Below are 22,736 nucleotides of genomic sequence, written 5' to 3'. Positions count from 1 at the left end.
CAAGACCCCATCTAAACTACCAGGAACCCCTTCCCCAAGGACATATACATTGAAAATTGACAGTTTAGCAGCTCAGAGAGACAAATGTAATAAAATGAGAATAAATCATCTGGCGGCTTGGTCCCACTGGGGCACTGCTGTTAGAGGCCACGCTGGGTGTGTGGGGGATTTGGTTGGCATGGGAGTTTCAAGAGGAGTGCCTTCGATAAATAATATCTGCTTGAGAATGGATGTCTTTGTAGGTAGCCAAATTTAAAAGCTACAAAACCGGCAGAAGAGTGGTGGAATAATTAATTCTGGGAGAATTGGTTGTACATTGTCACTGCACAACTGAAATGCAAGACTTCACATTCACATAACTTTTAATACTGCCAAATTATTTATGGATGCCATGATTATGTCACATCTAACATATTGTCTGACAAGCTGGGAACAAACTAACAGCTCATCATTAAAGCCACTAGCTACTCTTTACAAGAAAACACTCAAAGTTTTGGACCAGAAGCCGAACAGCTCGCATTACTGTATTATCCTAAATAACCGTAAACTGCTGAGCTGGGATGATGTAGTTAAATACAAAAACATCTGTCTGGCGTACAAAATTCTGCATAAAACTCTCTCCTCCTCCTATGAACTCTTTCATAACCCAACGTAACAACAGCAGTCAGATCACTAGAAGCACCGCACGAGGTGACCTTCAAAATTCCATTCAGGAAAAGTACATTTGGCCAATTATCATTTTCTGTTACGGCATTACAAAACTGGAATTCATTGCCCACGACAATCAAAGATATACATACATATTCCACCTTTACAACACACCTTAAAACATGACAGTCCGATAACTATTACTGCACACATTAATCTGTCAGATGTGATGTGTGTTTGATGTGACAGTCATTGTTGCTGTCGCTCCATCTCTGCTGCCTGCCTCCGTTATGTCTTGTATGTGCTTTCAATGTGGCCTCTGAGACTTTTCTCCTTTCTCTTGTCTCCTTCGTATTGTATTAACTGCATGGACTGCTTTAATGCCATTGCCATTATCTGTGCTTGTTTGTTTGTGTGCCACTTCTTTGTATGTTTTAACCCTTTTTGCTTAGGCCTGCTGTTATTATAGATGTAATGTAACTCATTTTAATATGTTAACCATTGTATTTTAGGATGCCTATTGTCAGCTGGCCGGGGACTACAGCTGGAAATTAGCCATTGAGGCTAAAGCTGCTCCTTTTACTGTATAGTTAATTAAAGGGGACTGTCCACGACATTATAAACTAATAAACTAAACTAAACTAAACATTGCCATACAAATGTTTGTTTACAGTACATCTTGCCTCACATTAATACTTTTGTTAATTTTTACAAGCAAACACAACCACTGAGTAGTCTTAATATCTTGTTCTTTTTTGTCTTTAACAGTAACAGCCTTGTATTTGGTTATAAAGTTTAAAAAAGCAGTTGTTTTTTTGTTTAAACACAGTGATGTAAGAGCAGCTTTACACACAGTAAAAACGTACTTCTCAACTTTTAAACAATTTTTTAATTCAATATTTTTCCAGCTAAGGTAGGAACAGGATGTTAATATACATCTTTCACCAGGGCTGGTCCTTTGCCAGCTCTGCCGTCATCGGATGTCTGCTTCTCCTACAGCCTCCGTTTAGTGAAGCACACTGCAAATAAAAGTGCCAGGTGCCCCTGCCCCCCCCCCCCCCCCCCCCGCCACCCCCTTTTGCCTTAATAAGTCTTCAGGAAAAACGTCTTGTGGGCAACCAGTTAGCCTGAGGTGAATATGACTTGAGCAGATGATGAAATTTAGACACACTTTAGGCTGCAACTAATGTTGCAACTTATGTTGATTATATTTATAATTAATCAATCCATTATATGTGCTCTAAATAGCAAAGAATCTGAATTTCCACAGAGCTCAAGGGGACATCTTCAAATTGCTTATTTTAGTTGGGGCAGCAGTAGCTTGGGAGGTAGAGCAGGTTGTCAAACTAATAGCTAGCAAGACATTGAACCACAACGGCCTCAATGGTAACACTTTGGATGAGTGTGCTTTATAATTTACTATTGTCTGAGCAACACTACAAAACAAACCTGGTTCATCTAGAATGATATACCACAGAGCTGTCAACCAAAAGCATTGTTGGAGGGTGAAGAGTGAAGAGTGAGTGAGTGAGTGAGTGAGTGAGTGAGTGAGTGAGTGACTGAGTTGTTTAGGTGGAAGTTTTAAAGAGCCCCTAGGTTTTAATAAAGCAGGTAGACTCCGGCACAGTCGGAGAGATTGGCTCTGCATTGCTTTATTAAAAGAACTCAAACCTTTTCCTAGAGCTTTGGCGTGGGATGACATCCCATGGGAGACACACACACATGGATGCACACGCACACACACAAACCTCTCTGTTTAATCAAACTCTGTGTGCAGCGATGAGGCAGCCTGATCCCCAAGCACCTATTGGTGCCTTGCAAATTACCACCACAAAGTGCCAGGTAAATATCAGCAGTGGAGCTGCTCTACCAGAGTGAATCTTCTCACCAGGACACACACTGCTGCGCATCTCTCTCACACAGGGAAAAAGGGAAAGCGCAGAAAAGAAAGCAAGGTGGACAAATAGGGAGAAAAATGCTACTGACTGATTTCTTCTTGTATGTTATATACTGTACATCTATAGTTCAGACAAGGGTTTGAGCTACGAGCATTACTTCCCTAGTTAGTGTAATCAGTGTGGGCGGGTTCTGCTTCTGTAACTGAGGCTGCTGACATCACCACCCACTGAGCAGAGTAGGAGGGCACACACAACTGTATTTAAATGACAACTTTAAGCGTAGACTACACTTAATAACCCTCAAAGGGAACATTACTGTAACAACATACAACGGCCCCCTTTTTCACACAATATTTGCAGCAGTACTTCTAACCAAGGCCTTTTCTGGGGTCCGCAGTGGCCTCATTACTGAGGCTTTGCGAACGTTTATTGTGCATATTGGAGCCACATAGAGGAGAGCGACAGCGAAATATGTAGTTTTCCCCCATGCAGGTCTCTGTTAGACAGTTAAGATTCACCACAAGGTCACATAAGGCATCCGCATTAGTAGGTGGCTGGGAGAGAGAAGACTGCTGTTCCTCTTTTTCAAAACAACGTTGAAGTGAAAATCCTGTACTGTACAGAATACCAGCGGGTTTTTTTTAATCATACAAGAGGTGCTGAGATGGTTCCATAACTGCAAGAGGCATACAACTTTTGCAACTCGGGACAGTCCTGTAATGTGAGCAGAGACACTGAGCAGAGCAGAGTCTATAACCTCAGATGCTGTGTCCATCATATTCACCTTAGCATACCAACAATGCAGCGCCTCTGTTTATTGATGTACTCACTGAAATCTAAGAATGCAGCAACATTGCTAAAACAAAGTAAGAGAGAGTGCAAGAAACACAAGCTGTCAGACGATCGTACAGCTTTTAAACAAACCTCCAGGTTGGCCAAACTTATCTGGAAGCCTGTTGTAAACATCAATCCTAGTTTACAGACTAAACTCCTAAGTCAACTTTGACCTACTGTAGTTGTGCATGTTGTGCACAGTTTTCCTGAGCAGTGAGTGATCATTACCAACATATTGGGTGCACTTGCTTTCAGCTTTACCTCCAAATAAAGTGGTTTGGATAATCTGCCTGAACGATAAAGCAATTGTGCCATGTTACTAGATCAGAGCAGTCATTTTGGTGAGCAGAGTCATCATAATTTATATAAATTATGGGCACAAATAAGATCCAAGATTATAAAGTGCAACTATCCGTTTTTTAGAGAAGACGTTGGTGTATTTAATAAATCACAAGTTGCTGGTCTTCTCTGGCCTTATTTTACTGAGCACTGTATTCCCTTCGTGCACACACAGTTCGAGTATGTATACCAACAACGCCACTTGTGACCCCTGGATGCCACAACAGAGAATAAATCTTCCGGTGGATCAGGGGATCTGTTACTACGGAATCTGCTCGCAGGATTAAGAGGATACCGAGTGGCCGAGCGCTCTGGCGGATATTCGCAATTCACAGGGAACCGTAGTTACATTCGTAGACTTTGATTTAAATAAATTCAAAAGGGATTATATCACGCACTTGAAGAAGGTAAAAACAGGTTTGTAGTGCTTCTTTTTACAGGGATATACAAGGATAATATCAGTGAGCGCTCTGATACCGCAAAAAGACTGCAAAGTGATTGACCAGAGAAAACATCAATTTGCTTCAACAGTTCACTCCAACGTTTCCTTTCACGCTGCCCTTGTCTGACTTTTTGAAATGATCTTTGCGTTACCCTGAATCAGAGATGGGGACTCGAGTCTGAGACTCTGACTCGAGTCGCACTTAAGTCGCACAAACAGCTGACTTCAGACTTGACTTGCGACTCGACCCAAAAGACTTCAGACTTGACTTGGACTCGAGCTTCGAGATTCGTCAACAAACTGTTTTCATGCAATTATTGCTTTTAAATCTAAATTTATTCATGGATTTTCTTTTATTGGCGTATATACGTTGGGGAAACGTATGACGAGCTGCATGTCCCCTGCCCTTTGCCATAATGTGCAACATAACGCATGCACTATGCCTATGTGTAAATGTAAGTTCTGGATGTCACAAAATTAACCTAGCTTCATTAAAGCATATGCAATTTCTTTCCTAGCTACAGAACATGCTTTGAATTCATAAGATTTAACAATACAGTGTTAGGGACAGATCAGATGGCCAGAGACTTGAGACTTGACTTGGACTCGAGACTTGACTTGGACTTGAGCTCAAAGACTTGAGACTCAACTTGAACTTCCAAAAGATGACTTGTGAACATCTCTGCCATGAATAAAAACATAAGGGCATGATGTAGCCCTTTTCAAACAGCGTGTTGCTTTGGGCAAGTAAAACAATTAATTTCAATTCTAGTCACAGTTAGCCTGCGGTGAATCTGTCCCTTCTTCATTCTCTTTCGGGCTGTGGCCAAAAAACACACTGAGAGGATTGAGGAAGCTTTCATGTTGGCTCTAATTAAAATGGTGACTCACTCTTGCATACCAATAGAAAAAAAAAAAAAGAAGTACAATGCAACAAGCGCTGTGGAAAGCAAAGCAGACGTTTAGGATGGTTCTGTTTAGAATAACTGTGAAATCAGAGATGGGAACACTCCACCACTCACACACAGCAGACCAGATTTTCACACAATCAACACTGAGACAATCCCAATGTTATGAACGCAGTCTGGAAATACCAACACGTTGAAGGGGGTTTACAGTAATGTCTGTTGGGATTTATAAACATGTGTGAAGGCTGGGGGAACACAAGAGGTCAAAATCCTTAATCCATGAGCCACAGAGCAGAGATGGGGATTCCCTTATCTTAATAAGTCTAGATCTTCTCAGCACCCTGGGAAATTACTCCGCCAGACTGACAGCAGTAAACAGAGCCGGGCTGTCTGCTCAGCAGAGATGGACTGAAATGTACTGACTGACACTCACTGATGGGGGGAAGCTATGGTAGAGAAAGTAGGTTAGAAGAAGAAAAGGATGAATGGCAACCCTTGAGCGAGGACAAACGACCAACATGTGAGTGTTAAGTGTTAAGACCAGGTGGAAGAAGCAAAGGATGGCAGAGGTCCCGGAGTCCTACTTTAAGTGATATATGGTTAATGTCCATGGATAATATGTCTTTCAAAGTCAGAGGCTGTGGCCCAAAACTGGTTTCAAAATCCAGGGTCTACTTGGCTAAAATACAAGAATTAATTTTTCTTCAGTGAGAGCTCTTTCAATGTAGTAAATGTGGAAATGGTTACTACCGGAATTATGTTTCTCAGGGCTGCATATAAGCAAACGTTCAGGTGTTCAGTTGCGTGTGTGTCTTTTATACCTGTACAGATTGGGGGTAGGAAGCTGTGTCACGTTTAGCAAACCACAATGTGAAGAAGAAGCATGATTCTAGCTTCAGAAAGGCACAAAAAGATAAAAGACAAACGAATGCGAAGAAGACGCAAATGCTAATCAAAGTATAGAAGTGGTTACCGTTCTGGGTGAGCTTGGTGGAGCAAACCAGGGTGGAGATCTGGAAGGAGTCCTTGCTGATGGTACAGTTGCCGAGGTTCTGGGTGTTTTTCCCGGTGGTGGAGTAGCCCTTCTCCTCCAGCTCCAGCTTTGTGGCAGGAAGGTTCAAGTACAGAGAAGATTCCTCCAGCTTCTTTGCTTCTGCCTGGTTTTCCAGGAAAAGACAAGAGAAATCCATATCTGTTGTTTATGTTGTAATGAAGTGTTATGCTCTATTACTGTGTTTTTTTTTCAGATGTGTTTTCCTTGTCTAAAATATCCCTGAATCAAGTTTTTTCTGCTAGTTGAGTAAGAGTAATAACAAAACTCTTTGCCACAGCCAGAAAAATCTAATTGGAGGAATTTTTCCCATATTAACTTTTCAATTAAGATAAATGGGCACAGTAACGCATAGGTATCATTATACAAGGGTTTTTAATTGGAAAGTAACCTCATTTCACTGAGGGGGTTGATGCGCACCAACTACAATTCTCCATAGAAGGCAGTGAAGCCATTATTACTGCAGCTAATAATAAGATGGGCCAATTTCTCACCTTGGACTCATCTCTGTTGTGGTCACATGGGCCAGCCCAGCAGGTAGGCAGTAACAATCATACCAGAACACCACGGACTAACTGCGTTACGGGCTATTTCACAATTACCTTGTACACGATGAGATCATGCTCGCCGTCCCTCAGAGTCGTCCCATCATACCTCATCAACTTTACGAAAGACAAGGCAAATATCTTCTCTGATTTGTCTTTGGCTGTGGGAGGAAGAAAAGAAACATGTGAAAGACAGAACACAGCCAGATGTTGATCATTGCTGTTTACATTTGAGATAGATACATACTTTACTTTCCTGTAAGTGTACTTTTGCTTTTTGTGTGTATATTTGCAAACTACATGTTTATATGAAAAGTGTGCATCTTCAGGCAATGAAAAGACAACAAAAGGCAGTTTTGCCTTTGTTTGTTACAAAGGCAGGCTCCTTTGCAGTAAATCATGATGCAAGGCTGGCTTTACAACAAGTCATTAACAAGCTAGTAGACAAATAAAACAGATAATCCCAAATGTAAATCTCGGCACTCCTGAATTGACACAATAATTAACTGTTCCCTTCTGATGTCTGTATTAATGCTGTAACTGTATCTGTGCATGGGTTGTTTCATTATTTGTTTCAACTTCATTAACAGCAATTATACTTGGGTGTGAATGAAGAGCAAGTGGGAGGAGCAATATAAATGGTTAAATTACAAGCTAATATACTGTATGCAGCATCTGAACATTGATTTGATCATAATATAAACGTGATTTGAAAAATCATATTTTCTGATATCAAAAGAAAGGAATAATTATCTTTCTTAAATAGTTTATTACTGATATTCAAGCAACAAGGTTTGCATTGACATACCATGTGTGTCCACTTCCTCCTAGCACATGAATAAACACTTGCACTGGATTTCAGTGCTGTGGCTGTGAACAGTTTGTGTTATCCTGCTAGGGTGGAGAAAAGATGCTCATTGCTCGTGTGTGTGTGTGTGTGTGTGTGTGTGTGTGTGTGTGTGTGTGTGTGTGTGTGTGCGTGTGCATGTTCGCGACTGTCTTTGGGGCTGTTGAGGTGAAGCGCTGCATAAACAAGCACAAGAGTTATGACTTTGTCCTGTAACCAAGCGTTTGGATAGGGCCACATATATCATCATTGTGGATCAACAAGCTTAAATTTACGTGCACGGAGGCGCGATTCATCAAAGTATTGTGCGCATTCTATTTGCATAAATCCCCTCATTGGTTTGCTGCCCGCAGCCCCGCCGGTGAATAATTGCCGGGCTTGCTTGAGAGGAACCAGTGGAGGGAAGAAACTGTACGCATGCCACCCAGTTGAGAAAGATGTATAACGGACTTGCTACAGAGAGCGGAAACTCTGCATTTGGGGGAAAAAGGTCACTTTCAGGACAGAGCTACTTTTTTCAGCCAATCAAAGTCAAGTTTGTGTGGAACTTCTAAGGTGGGCTGTCACGTCAGATTTATGTTGAGTGTACTGTGCCACATTTTAAAGCCTACCCTCTGCCCCACTCACCAGGTAGTGGCATGATGACTGATGAAACAGAAGTGAAAAGATGGCGGGGATCTCTTACAGCCACGGCGGCATCTGTGATAGCAACCATCAGTCTGATGAGGCCTGACAATGTTAGAGTGCTAGTCTGATAATGCACTGTGTAAGAGCTGGCCTGATTCTGAACCAGGGGGCTGAGATACTGAGCTGTGCTCAAGTAGTGGCCTTGATGAGCAGCTCTGTCACTCTGTGTTTCTACTAAATGTTCAGTGCTAGCTAAGAGCAGTGGAGTTCATCTGACAGACCATCTCTGCTCTGCTTTTCTTCAAAAACTCTTCACATGTAGAGAGGTTAATATTTCTCAATTTCCTGGAAAAGTGCTTTGCCAGGTACTGTGATATCTGCATTCTACCTTACTGCCACTGCATTCTGGGGTGGCTGTAGCTCAGTCCGTAGGGACTTGGCTTGGGAACCTTGAGCAAGGCACCGAATCCCCAACAGCTCAGCTCACTCTGACGTCTCTCCATTAAGGTGTATAGTTTGTCTATTTCAGGCCTGTGTGTAACTAACAGAGTGAAAAAAATGTAATGTAATTTCCCCTTGCAGGATCAATTAAGTATACCTTATAATCTTAATTCATCTCAATCTTACAAAGATTAAAATCGCAGAGTAACTGATTACAGAATAGGTCACACTCGTATCATAGGTATGGTCAGGGTTTGGGGCTGTCCCAGTCATGGGTTTGCACATTGACAATCATTTACACATTGATATGAAAGTGTAAGTCTGACACATAGTGATAGGGAGGATAAATCACATCAGTTGCTTCTATTCAATTACTTGTGATCAAATATTGAAGCTAAATCCATCATAGTGGTAAATGCAAACAGATTCTACAGTGTTCACAGAAAGCCAAAAATCTAAAAAGAAAAGGTAACTCAGTCAGTGCAGAAACAAGAAATTGGCTTGACGCCCGTACAGATGCAGACAATTAGAAACTTGGAAGTTAGATTCATGCTTCCAGGCATATGAATGACCTGGCGTGGTCTCTGATGGGATACAAGTGTAAACACACACACTGCCAAATGCAAAATAAACACCACACATAAGCCTATATAATCTAACCTATAATACACCTTTTTCAACATATCTCTCTATTGTCAATTGTCACTGATAAGTTAAAGTTTGGCAGCATCAGCATGCCCCTCCTGTCCCAGAGTCACTTGAGGTGAGCCAGTTTCTAAAGCAACCGTTAGAGCAAGATAACAGCAAGTCACAGAGTTTCAAAGGCATGCCTCGCAACAGCATTAGTCCCCGCAGTAGCAAGGTGCCAAGCATGACAAGAAGGCTCTCCAGGTGGATTATAAGCCAGCACTGAGCTCTGAGACCTGACCATTTCCTCCAAACCTCCTGCATGCGGGTGAGAAGCAAACAGAGCTGAAGGATTTTTGAACTAAAGGATGACAGCAGCTGCAGATTACTTGGTAAGTATACTTTCCTGTGCTGATATCCTCCCAATTCTGCTTTGCCTTCAGTGCCATATGAATTGATGGTTTAATATATATATATATATATATACATACATACATACACATACACGTTATGGCCCCCATTACCACACCAAAAGTCCTTTTCTCTACACCACTCCCACTGCTGGAGGAATGGCCTCGCCATGTGGCTGGCAGATGGGATGGCAAGGCTGCCAGTGGCAGGCTTCCCTGCCCTCTACACCCCCAAAATTAGAAAGGATGTTAAAAAACAGAAGGACATACAACACTGGTTGCATTCAGCTTGACACTGGTCCAAATAAACAAACAAGTCTCAGGCATTATTCACGTCCCAGCTGTAGTCTCTGACAGACCACTCCATGATACTGCTGTGTGCAGGGGCAGACTAATACCGCTGATTAATGTGACAAAGGGTGAACTTCAAAGCATTCATCATTGTGCAACACATCTGCTTGGATTGGATATCTTCCATTATTTTTGCTGCGGATAGATTAGCAGCCAATTGTGCAGCTGGTTATCGGCAAAACTGATTATTCACATGCTGACATTTGTACTTACAGTCCTGCGATGAGCGGTGGCGAAAGGTGAACCGCAAGTGGCTCCGGTTGACGTCCTCAATAGGGATAGCAACCTGAGATAAGGGACAGAAAGAGACTGTGTGAGACATCTACACCCATGAACTCACACTCACAAAGCAGGATTGTAAGGATAATTCTAGATTTTCATAATGTATAGAAATCAATTGAAACTAATAGCAAGTTGCATAGCATGGTGTGCAAAAATGGTTTCGTGTGACGTAAAGTATATGTGATGTGAGCCAAAACATGCAAAACACCTGGTACGGTCCTTAAAGTGTCATGGATCAATAACTTTCAATTTCTATACATTTCTGCTCTAACCATTCTACTACTAACCAATTTAGTATATGGTATAATATTCATCACTGTCTTTCTATGCTTCAAAGCTGCAGGGGTGAAAATCCACCATGCACCACAATCTTCATTCTATAGACTGCTGGTGATGGAAACCGGTGTTGTGATGAATAATGGATTTAAGAATGATATCAAAGGGTGGTATTGCAGTCACTAAAGAAATGACTGGGGATAACCAAGAAGAAATAGTAAGGAGGTAGAAGTAAGGAGATAGAGACACACCTTTATTGTTTCAAACCAGCGTGGCTGCTTCACTTGGTAGTAGATGACAGACTTGTACTCATTGATCCCTTCGTCTCCAGCTCCAGGGAAGATCACATTCTAGATACAGAGAAAGAAAATGCACGGATCAGAGAATACGACTAGTTATCTGGTTATACTGGCATAACTGTATGTTCATTCAAAGTGGCAAAATCATGATGGTTGAGCTATTATCACTCTTTCAAAACATTAGCACACACATGTGGAAAATTGACTACCACTTATTTCATAAAATGTAGTCCCTGGGACAGACGGCAAAATGGCCTTTAAAAGTCTGGATGCACTTTATGCGTGTGCACCTGCCTGTTGGCTGCCAATCTCATTACAGCATTGTGGAAATAAGAAAAAAATTAGAAATTAATTATTTAAGACGGAGGGGCAGTGGCTCCCATGCAGTGAGAAGTGGAGGGAAGCCAGCACAGGGAAGCAGACCAGCTGGTGCTGATGGATCCAACCATGTAAATTGGTCTTCCTAGTGGGTCCCCTGAGTTTCTACAACAGGTCAGGGTCCCCTGTGGGGTTTGGCACGAGGGCTATAGTGACAGCGGATGGCACGCATGCCTTGTTTTCTATCAATCTGTGCTCAGCCAGCCTACCCCTTTTATCCCACTACTCCAGCTGACTCCCTGGCCTGGTGCTGCTAAAATACTCCAACACTAATGGCTTCTGACAACCAGCAATTATGAGGAATAACAGGCCTTGTCTCCCCCAAGCTATGCCGAGCAGATCTGGGGGGCAGGTGCTAGCTCGAGCAACTATTCCCCTTCACTAAGAGGCCAGGATTCATGACAGCTCCAGATTTTGGAGAGACAAAGAGGGGAAAGTAGCCAAGGTCTAGCCGCAGGTGAGAGGGGTTTTGTGGGCCTGTGCTAATATGTCAAGGTGATAAGAAGTCACTGTCCAGCCTCTCACTACACAATGTCACAAATCCTTTTAGAGACAGAGGAAGGATGACAAAATCCAGAGGCAGAAAGAGACCAGAAAGAAACAACAGAGAAGAATGGAGGAGATAAGAAGGCTGAGACAGAAACATCCAGAAAGAAAATCACATAAAGTAAAAATTGCAAGTGGCCGGGTTAGCTCAGTTGGTAGAGCAGGCGCACATATGTGGAGGTTTGCTCCTCGACGCAGCGGCCGCGGGTTTGGCTCCGACCTGCGGCCCTTTGCTGCGTGTCGTTCCCCCTCTCTCTCCCCTTTCATGTCTTCATCTGTCCTGTGGAAATAAAGGTCTAAAAATGCCCCAAAAAAATAATCTTAAAAAAAAGAAGTAAAAATTGCAAAGTAAACCTATTATAAAACTTTCCTCAACGTTAGTAATTATATTTAGCTATTTTAAGTGCCTTGTGTATTTTTTTTATTATCAAAGATTATACTGAAACAGCTTGAGACATTAAAAGTGACAGTGGCTGAATCTCACTTCTTTTATTTGGTAGCTCCTCGCTCGAACCAGAGAGCAGCCTTCACGGAAGGGAGCAGCTGAAAGCCATTGCTAACTCTGCCCATACAGCTGACGTATTCAGGTGACGTTTCAGAGGAAAGGACATTTCATCCCTCTAAAAAACACATTTCCTAGTTTCCTCTCTCCTCTGTCTCTCCCATGCTTCCGCGGTTGGACGGACTAAGATGCGAGGAAGGGAAGCAAGTGGAGGAACCGTGGAGGCAAATTTAGGGACGTGAGATTAAGCCAGTGTCTCTCATCTCAGACACAGAATTTTTTCCTGCCAATTAAAGTCCAGGAAGGAAGACGAATAATTTGACCAATTAGTGCTGATCCCTGGAGAACCAAGCAGATGCGACTGAGCATTTTTGTGTAAAGCTGCAAGATGAGATGTTGAAGGGAGCTGTAGCACTCCAAGGACACATGGCCATGACACCCATAGATGTGATCAATGTCACTTGATCGCTGTTGACTTCTGTCACTGACTTCAATCATTACATCCCAAAGGCTCTGACAGCCTTAGCATACACAGGTAAATGTCCCCGTGACATTGGCTCAGAGGAGCTGGGCATTGAACCTGACGAATCGTACCAACTGAACTGTGTTTAACCCCCCCGAGTATCGGAAACTGTTGTGTAAAGAATCGTAGCTACGGTAGGAGTGCTCAGGTATCATACTGGCACCCGCTGAGAGAGCAAATGAAACCTGTTTGCTGTACTGTAGGTGCTACAGGCTATTCATGCACAACATGTCTACTATAATAAACACAGTATAGCTGCTGGTAGATGACTAATAGACATTGTAGTATACCATGCAAATAAAGTTGTATACAAACAGAGAACAAATATAACAAAACAGAAGAGAAGTGCACTCAAATATTGAAAAGCATTATCATTAGTTTTTCATCTGTTTGTGAGTTGAATCTAAAATGTTTGTCCTTGTACTACATTAAAAATGATACCACGATCTAAACACCCAAACACATTCACAATGAGATTACTTGTCTAGCAATGAGACAACCAATCGTATGTATTCAGTCAGACAGTGTAACATCTGACAGTAGCCAAGATCATCACTGCTTTCTGCTACTTCAGAACTACATTTTTAGTGTAATCACCACTGATCCTTACACATCCTCTGCCTGCTGAGCCAAATCACAGACAAAGCCTCTGAATCAAAGACTAATGTGTATAATTGAGGCAACTAAGGGTAATAGCGCTCATCTTCTGATTGGCGGTTTGCAGGAGACCTCCCCATGACTATGGCTGTGTCATTTTAAATCACTCCATCATCAGACCTTGTAACTTCCACTCGCTCTCCGAGTACACAGGCATACTGAGTGTGGACATAAATCTCAACATCAAAAACTGAACATTCACAGACACGTGAGCAATGAGCACACACTCCCACATGCACACACCACCTGCCCCAGTTCCTCCTCTAAACCTCTCATATCCCCTGTTGACTGATGGCCTCTGTAGTACAAGCGCTAAAGTCAAGCAGGGGGGGGGACAATAATTAAACATCAGAGAAAGGGGTCACTGGCTAGAGACTCCAGATGAAACAAAGGCTTTGTTAGGACATTAGACACTGATGGGTTGGCACATGATTAAAAAGTAGACAGCACACGGTAGCAAAAGTCAATGAGACGTGCTCCAACTTGCAAATTGGCAGCCACCATAATGATTAATGTTCAATTGTGTGTTTTTGTTTGTGTCTATCTGGTTTGATTTTCTAGAGAAATTCAATGTGATTAATGGTGTTCAGCTGCAAACCTGGATGCCAGACTTTCCTATGCATGCATACAACAAGTATGACTGGGAAATTAAAAGTATTAACTGCTGACCACCTCCAAAATATATTTTATTAAGTCTGTGCTAAGGCCTGCACATTTTCATCCAAATAAATACACAACAATTTCAGACAGCTTGCAAACAAACAAATAGACAGGAGAGAAAATTATCCTTTCAACTTCATTAGCAAAGGTTTATTATACCAGAAGGGAAATGCTGATTCATCAATTTCAACTTTAAAACTATGCTGCCCATATTGCCTGCCCGCATGCTTTGGTCTGTAACTGACTCCGACAACGATGTTGATTACTGCAGTGGTGAGACAAATTTTAGGCTAGTCAATCAACCACATAGCACAGATATTGCATTCTGTCATTTTTTACCGGTGGCAAAGGCGTACAGTCTGGCCTCTGTATCACACATTTTTTATAGGAGCCCTGATCAGTTAAGCAGCGTGCTGAGCTGTGCGAGATTAAAGAAAGCCTGGTAAATCAGAGTCTGTCTGAGAGACCGATCGGCTATAGCACTTGTCCTGAATGCTGAGAATGAGCTGAACCCCAATACCAAATAACTAAGTTAACATTCCTCAGTTGTACCTCCAACTTCTTGCCATCCTCGTCGTATACAGACATCGTCACCTCGACATTTTTAGGTGTGGTCTTGCTCCCCTTGTCAAAATCCCCCAAAGCTAGAGTCACGTAGATGTCGTTTCTCACATCACCTTTAGGAAACAGAAACAAGCAGGTCAGATGGGAGGACATCCTCACTTGTAATGGTGCTCACCGAGCTAAAGGTTCATCCTTTTCAATATAAATAATTATTACTGCATAATTCATTACATCTGAGGTGGCCTAAGTGGATAGTTGGCACCATATACTTCATGGGTGACCTCAGACCATTAAATAACTAATTTCTTCTTTAAACCTTAATGAAGTATGATGTTCTTTTCACCCTCACTCACATTTTGTAAAATAGTATCTCCTAATTCTAAATCACTTTCTGAATGAATGTGTTCAGCCAAACTATAATATAAAAAGGAGACTTTCAGAGACAAGCAGCCAAGATAAAGCTTTTAAAAACACTCAACCTGGCATGATGATCTCAGGAAAGCCCATCTTGCGAGCCACAGCTGTTGATCGGTCCACCAGGTGAGGGAAGTCCTTCCTTATCTGATGGATGTCTCCAGGAAGCAGCTTCAGAGTCACCCACAGGCCTGGAGATGAATTTAAGGCAAAGATAGGGAGGGACTGAGATTACGTCAGGAGAAGACAGTGTGAGAGCAAACTGCCCCCGGAAAATACTAAAAAGAGATTTCTTCATGCGCTTTCTGCTGTCAGTTGTCAGAGCGACAACTTACAGCTCTAGGGCAAGACACTAAATAGAAGCTACCCTCAGAGATGTGATTAGGAAAACGTACAAAAGAAACAAGTGCTTTTTGTGTTTTCCTTGTGCAGTAGTGTGTAGGGTGTGCGTATCTACAAAATGGATATCTAGTGGCATCAAAGAACTATGTTTTTGCAACAACAACAAAAAAATCACAGGAGCACATTGTATTTGCTCTGTGGATCTAAACGTAACATATGGTTACTGTGATTCCAAAAAGTCACACCAACCTTGGCTCAAATAAAAGTGCTACTTCTGAGCACCAATACTGGGAGGGGAAAAAATGTTTTTCCATTACAAACAAACATTTGGTACTCTAAATGGGAAAAATTTATTATTTATTATTTAAATATGTTCCACTTAATTGCCAAATTCATGATAATGTCCACAATGCCCCAAACTACTTCTTTAAGCATGAATAAGAGACATTTTATGGTAGAATATTTAAATTGCGCTGTTATTCACAGACATATATAATTGGTCTTGGAAAGAACTGAGAGTGGAAAGCTTGAGAGGAAAACTCTGGGGCTCTGAATTATTCTCAAAGGGCCTTCAGGGGACTTTCATGGGTCATATTTCCTAACAATTTAACACCAGTTAGCCCTGCTTGTCTCCTGGTTGAAATGGAAAGCTTCTTTTCTGCAGACACTGCATGGTGTGCCAGCTTCAGCTCTGTAACCACACTTACTCTTAACATTCTCTCAGGAAAAACAAAGCAGCACAGATGCATACTTCTGAACAGGACTGAAAATGAAAACAAAAAAGGGATCCAATTAAAGCAGTGGTCCTGTAGTGTGCCCCTTTAGGGCCACTAAAGTGAGTGGTGCCTGTGAACCCTGAGGATTTATTCACTTTCACTTTACATGCTCCATATGGTTATGAGTGACACATCTCTCACTAGCCAAGCTGGAAGCCTTTTGATATGCATGTGTGACCAAAACAGCTGCTCTCAGTGCGCCACTGTTCTTCCCAGTGTGGGACGGAGCAGACCTGACATTTATCCAAGTACATCTTCATAGGGCATGACAATACCATAGAGGCTGTCATGTTGTTTCCCCCCTCCCAGCACAAATCCCTAATGTTGCTCTTCTAACCACAGATGTCAAATCACTGATAAGATCCAGTCTTAGCAGAAGACTCACCATCTTAATTAACAGCTGGATTACTTACATCCTGTAGTCATAGTGATGAGGGCAACTATTTATAGTATGAGCAGTGATTTATAGTTTGAGCACTTGACAAAGAAGTATGTTCTTATTAGCAAGATGAACAGTTTCAAGATGAAACAGTTTCAACTCCTTGCCAGTAAATTGGGGGTAACGGTACTTTGTATGAACAGAAAATGTCAAATGTAGTATGAAAAAAATTAAAAGCAGTACAGTAAGATGCTGTTATGGTTAAATTTAACATGACCCTCTAACCTTAATTACAAACCTACCTTGAAAGGATTTTAAAATATTTAGTAGAGATGAAGGATGAATAAAGAACATTTTCTTCATAAATAATAGTACTTTACAATAGGTGTGTAACCAAAGAAAAGCTGGAGGACAGTGCACATTCATAACTACAAACTAGTTTTTTATTCTATAAACATTTTGGCAGATATTACATTCCTCAGTTTCTCGTAAAAGGCAATATCTGCCAAAACACAGATTTAAGATTTAAAATAGAATTTAAGACAAAAAGATTGCATCTGTGTTATGAGTGTGCGGCTTCTCCCTCCTTAAAAGGGAACTACCCTATTTTCCTATGTTTTTGTGTCTAAGCGACTGATGGGAACAACAATCTTTGACATTGGTCCAGTATTAAGCGAGATCGCTGCAGGCGATTGATCAGTGGCAAAACAGGCTACAATGTGAGTTAATAGGGCAATTGTCCGGCTTGTATTTACCTTCACAAAAGTGCTTGTTTTGCCGCTGGCAGGCTCAGATTAATATTCGAAGTGTCTGACAACATTACGGAAAGGATTTTCTTTCTGTTAAAGAGTAAAATTATTTTTTTTAAATATAAAAACATCTGCAAAATTTCGTTTGCTAAACCCATCAGTGGTTCGTCTTTCCACTTTTCCAACCATCACAACTCTATTTTTGGTTGAAATAAACACAGAGTTTACAGATTTACATGTGAAAATATGTTGGCTCTATACACGCTAAAAGTATTGCTTTTTTAAATAGAGTCTGGTGGGTTTAGCGCTAGCGAAACGGTAGCTACCCTTTAATGTCAACCAACTCTACAAGAATCCAACATCAAGCCAAGTTGCCTTTAACTAAGCACTACTGGATATTTGGTGACCTAGTTGACTTCATAAACATTACAGCAGAAAATGTTCAGATCCAGGTTGGATTTCCATTAGGGCCCGACTTAGTATGCCTATTTCATAATATGAATAAGACACACATTGTATGATTTATTGTCTGACAGTGTGGTGAGTTTCCGCCTCGGCCCTGGTTCTTGTGGCTGATCCGTGCACTGTACCTTGGCCCTTGTGATTGACCTCTTTGGCGGTGATAACTTTGTTGATGACTGTCTGGAGGAAGTCGTTCTCCCCTGCCACCCTGGGTGAAAAACGGGAGATGTTCAGCTGCTTGTGGCGAATCATGGCGTCATCCAACGCTAGCCTGCAGTATGCACACGACAGGCAAACACCATAGAGAAGAAGAGATGGCGGAGAAAGAGGAGGAGCGGGGCAGAGGAGCCACAAAGTAATGGTTGTGAGGAGGGGAGTGGGGTGAAAAGAGAGACGGAGAGACAGAAAGAGACACACCGAAAAGTGATGCGAATACCGTGACACAAAGCCGCTTGTTAGCAGTTAACAGTGAGGCAGGATGGGTGATGAAAAGAAACACACAGAGAAATCATCTTTTAGGAAATTATGCCCGGTCCGCATTTATAGCGTCACTGGAGCAATGGGAAGCTTGACCTGCCCACAGCCTTTAAATATTTTTAAAGAGGGAAACTAGTAATAATAACTTAAGCTGTAAACTCCATACCCATTCCGAAACTAACATTCACACTCTGCTTTAGGGAGAAAGCAAATGTAAAATATAACATCATGTTTTGTTCTCTGTGGGGCTTCAGGTGTAGGAAGTCCCAAACTGATTGAGACAAGTGACGTAAAGAGCATAAGAAAGTAGCATATGTGATCTGAGAAGCACCACATGGGTGGCAGCTGTGAGAGAAATGTGTGCAGTGGGCGGGGATGCCATCTGCAGTATAGAGGACTCTAAACAAGCAGAAAAAGTAAAGCATGGAGGAGAAGACAGTGGTGATGTCAACATGGAGGAAGCAGTAAAGGATCACTGTCACTCAGGGGTGTCTTCAGTGCCTCCAACCTTGAATCCAAAACCAATCCAAGCAAGGAAGTAGAATAAGCGACAGTAGAAGTGTGTACATTCAAGGGACAAAACATTGTAGGACAACAGGAACAAGACAGGTTCTCCCTTAAATTTGCAATAATTAACTTTTTGAATGTATTTGGATCTAAATTGTACAGAAGCGTTGGACACAGGGAGATGTTTAAAAGGTATTCAGACATGGTGGAAAGAGGAATCTGATTTTATGATCATTATTAACAGTCTATTTATTTTGACTTTAGATTAATGGATTCAAAAAATGTAAGAAAATAAGGGGAAAAAATGTCTATTAGATATTTCCAAGGTGACATCTTCAAAATGCTATGTTTTGTCTAACTTGCAGCAATGATATTAATTTGAAAAAAGTCGCATTTGAGAAGCTGCAATCAGAGAATGTTTGGCATTAAATGGCTTACATGATTAGTCAATTGTTGTCCATCAATTAATCGATAATTTCGTCACAATGTGAAAACTTGCTACAAATGCATCTAAATGCAAGTTGGTTTGATTCCAGACAGCATGCCAGAGATGAGCTCAGTCTCAAACTGTGGCGGAGTGTCTGACAAGAACAAACAAACTATTTCAGCAAGCTTTTTATCTATCTAGACCATTTCTGAAAGCTATTTCCATTTCTGTTTGGATTCTAGGAGTCTATCCAAATTACATAACTACGTCAAACCACCCCTAAATGGCTCCTTCACTTCCTGCCTCTGTTGGCCTTGAAAACACACGGAGTAATAAGTTGTGGAACTGCTATTTCAAAACTTTCATCAGTTAAAATTTAGTGGCAAATATTCACACTTGGACATAAATAACGCCTTGTAGACCCTGTTCTTCTCTTTGCACTGGAAGGCTCCAATTTCCATAATTTATGCTCACAGATAAAACCGTTAAGTGAGGTGATATGCCAGCTAAACTGCCTGAATCTGAAGCCTTTCCAATTATGCAGAAAATCACGTTAAGAAAAAGGTTACTCTGGCTCTGTACGCAGTCCTACGAGAATGGCAGCAGTTAATGAGATTGCCTTAATTGAGTCAGCAGGGAATAAGGCAGCGCTACTGTCTTAAAACCCCCGCTAATCAGCTGTCAAGAATTCAAGACTTTAAAAAGATAAAATACAAACGCTGCATACCAGATATCCTGTACATACTCAAAATAATGGAAAAAGGTGTAAGAGCAGAACTACATCAGCTTCGCTATTTTATGCAACATTATAGCAATCTTAAAGGAACTCCATGCTCCCTTATGTGTGAATGTGATTTATTTTGTGCTGCTGAACAATCCACTTACGGCTGAAATGGGATAAAGTGCTGCTTGTCCTCATCGTCCATTTTGCCCGTTATGATGTCGGTGACATCCATTACTGTAGAAAAACAAGGAGAGAGGGTTAAAACATTCTCAAGGCCTGCAGAATATAGCATGGCTGTGAAAGAGCTACAGATAACTGTTGGCTCTTCTATAATGAGTAACAATTAAGACCGATGCAGAGCTATGATGGAAAAAGCACAGGTTGTGCATATTTCAGGTAAAGTCAACCCTGATTTCTGCGACCTGCATAGTGGTCGCAAATGCAGATAAAAGGACTGTGAAATCTCTGCTGTGACTTTAAAACACACATTTAATGGTAAAAAGTGATGATGGAAGTAATTTAATCCACACAGAATATATTCTTTTTGATGACCTCCAGTAGTTTAACCTCTCACTTTGCTGCAGTGATGGACCCTGTGACATCACTGTTACATTTGCTGTAGTAACCAGCAATTTCCACTGGATGCGGAACGTCTGCGGAACGTCTGCGGAACGTCGACGGAGTCATTAGGTTTCCATTACAGTCAATGTGTGTATTTCCACTGACTGCGGAACGTCTGCATCCCTACTCCGTCCCAGCTCCGGCGGTCCGCAGCCCTCTGGAGCAGATACGCAGAGCTTCTATTTTTTGCCGGACGCCGGAGAGCTCCGCAGCAATTCAGCACACGGCAGATAGTGCGGGACAGGAAGTCGAGCACAGAAACAAAATAAAAATCCGGTTAATTTTCAAAGTAAAATACACCGTGCTCATGGCGGATCATATTTCCCTGCACTACACCTTGAAAACACAGCACAGAGTTGTTTCCCCTCTACTCCTCTGGATGGAAACAAACTGTTGTTGGTTTTGTGGTTCTATTCTACGTGAATTCACGAGATATTTTGGGTCCTCGTGACTACAGCTGTCATGGCCGCAGCCGTGCCGCAACAAATCCGGACCTAGAGGGTATTGACGGACGGCGGAGCACGCAGCTGTTCCGCAGCGGAGCCGGTCCGCAGACGTCCCGCATCCAGTGGAAATTGCCGGTTACACTTCTGACCACACCAAACCACTGCTGGGTGTGGTTAACTAGACCGGGCTTGAAACTTTCAACCAAAGAGGCCAGCAAAACACTTTGCTTCAGTCTGGTGTAAAGTTTCTTTTTAAATGTCTTTACAGTAGTTACAGCTGCGTACAGAAGTAAGCCTTGAGGTCTAAACAAGCTATAAGAGCAATGCTGTAATTGCAATTTATACTAAATGGGGTGATGTACAGTAACACCGCTAGAGTTATGTATCCAGGGATTCCAAACACACAATGTATAAACACGTTTGCTATTTGCCGAGCTTGCAAATTTGCAGGTTTAATTTGACCAAAGATGAACTTTGACCAGCGAGCCGGACACCAAAACAGGAAACACATTCTTGAATTGGCTCCAACTGAAGTGAATGAGAGTAGGAGCAAGTATACACAGTGTGGCTAGTGTGACAGCCCCTTTACTCCATTACCCTACATGTCTGATGTCAACCATATAAAGCCTGTTATAACTGTGTCTTAAAAAAGAGCAAATCTCAAAGATCAGGCTCTCCATCATGCTGTGTACTGCAGCAATGATGATAATGTCTAAAGATGAGCCATCATAAATCAAGCTGTCATTTACCTTCTCTTCAAGTGGCACTGGGAAAAAGACACTGAAAGAGGGGTATAATTTCCTCTGTTGGAGAACTGTGGGCAAAACGCCAATCTAATTAGTTTACAATACGCCTGGCAGCTTGCCAACAGGAGATAAATCACACTAATTTTTCTTTCCACTTTAACTGGATATCTATGAATTTTAGCCAAAAGGATTTACTCATCTGGGGAAAGACTTTGATACAATACTTACTGTAAAGTGTAAGGCAAAACAAGAGATCTGTTCTCTCTGATCTGATCTCACGCACATGAGGACATTCAAGCATAGCCAGGGCTACGAAGTTCTGAGATAATGTCAGTCTGTATAAAACATAACCTCTGACTTCACAACTCGTGCCTTGCAGCTCTTTTTGGACCAACAGGGTATCACTGAGTCTCTGTGTAGTCTGCTTTACCTGCCACTCCAAAGGGTCTTCTGAGTCCTGACGTCAGCTTCTTGGTGTTGTTGTCTCGTAGCTCCATGCGCCCCACTCTGACAATCTGACACACAAAACTGATCTTCTCTCTCTTCAGATCTTCACTGCCTAAGTCCTAAGGACGGAAAAAAAGAAAAGTTATGAAAAAACTGCTGGTGCTGTTGGCTTAAAGTCGATAACAATGACTTGTACTTTAGTTAGACATATCAAAACAACGACTACAATCAGGTTGTATATTAACCCCTGGAAACTACATTTGGATTTAAAGTACCATCTGGAAATAGCCTTTTTTTCAGGCCACAGCAATGCTAGGGTGCACAACAACAAATGGTCGATGAATAGCACCTCCTTAGTTGAAGACGAGTTTGTGTTAAGGACAAACTTTTCACCACAAATTGCTTCAGCATCATCTGTGATTGTGTCCACAGATTCATTTCCTGTGGGCAATATCTTCCAAAACTAGCAAAGTGCTCCCAGTGGGTGCCCGCTGACCCTTCTGCCCTTGGGCTTCCATTAGATAGAGGTGACTGCCTTGGTAAATACGTACAGCGAGCCAAGCT

General features: G+C 41.9%; 1 protein-coding gene across 7 annotated transcripts in view; it reads right to left on the bottom strand.

The window, feature by feature from the left end:
• Positions 1–22,736, bottom strand: part of dock1 (dedicator of cytokinesis 1) — a 195,633-nt gene that overhangs the window by 141,995 nt on the left and 30,902 nt on the right. For 4 of the 7 annotated variants that reach the window (XM_035997233.1, XM_035997234.1, XM_031314965.2 and 1 more), the window contains exons 10-18: positions 22,156–22,291; positions 20,074–20,146; positions 17,906–18,048; positions 15,135–15,260; positions 14,644–14,768; positions 10,778–10,876; positions 10,182–10,254; positions 6,723–6,826; positions 6,043–6,226 (exon numbers count right to left, since the gene is read on the bottom strand). In XM_035997233.1, coding sequence (XP_035853126.1) covers positions 6,043–6,226; positions 6,723–6,826; positions 10,182–10,254; positions 10,778–10,876; positions 14,644–14,768; positions 15,135–15,260; positions 17,906–18,048; positions 20,074–20,146; positions 22,156–22,291 — 1,063 coding nt within the window. The remainder of the gene's footprint in view (positions 1–6,042; positions 6,227–6,722; positions 6,827–10,181; positions 10,255–10,777; positions 10,877–14,643; positions 14,769–15,134; positions 15,261–17,905; positions 18,049–20,073; positions 20,147–22,155; positions 22,292–22,736) is intronic. The other 3 variants (XM_035997235.1, XM_031314967.2, XM_031314968.2) reach the window with 1 other exon arrangement.

Source organism: Sander lucioperca, chromosome 22 (assembly GCF_008315115.2).
Source record: "Sander lucioperca isolate FBNREF2018 chromosome 22, SLUC_FBN_1.2, whole genome shotgun sequence".
NCBI lineage: Eukaryota > Metazoa > Chordata > Actinopteri > Perciformes > Percidae > Sander > Sander lucioperca.
The sequence above is the reverse complement of the archived record's forward strand: the minus strand, read 5'-3'. Positions and strand labels throughout refer to the sequence as shown.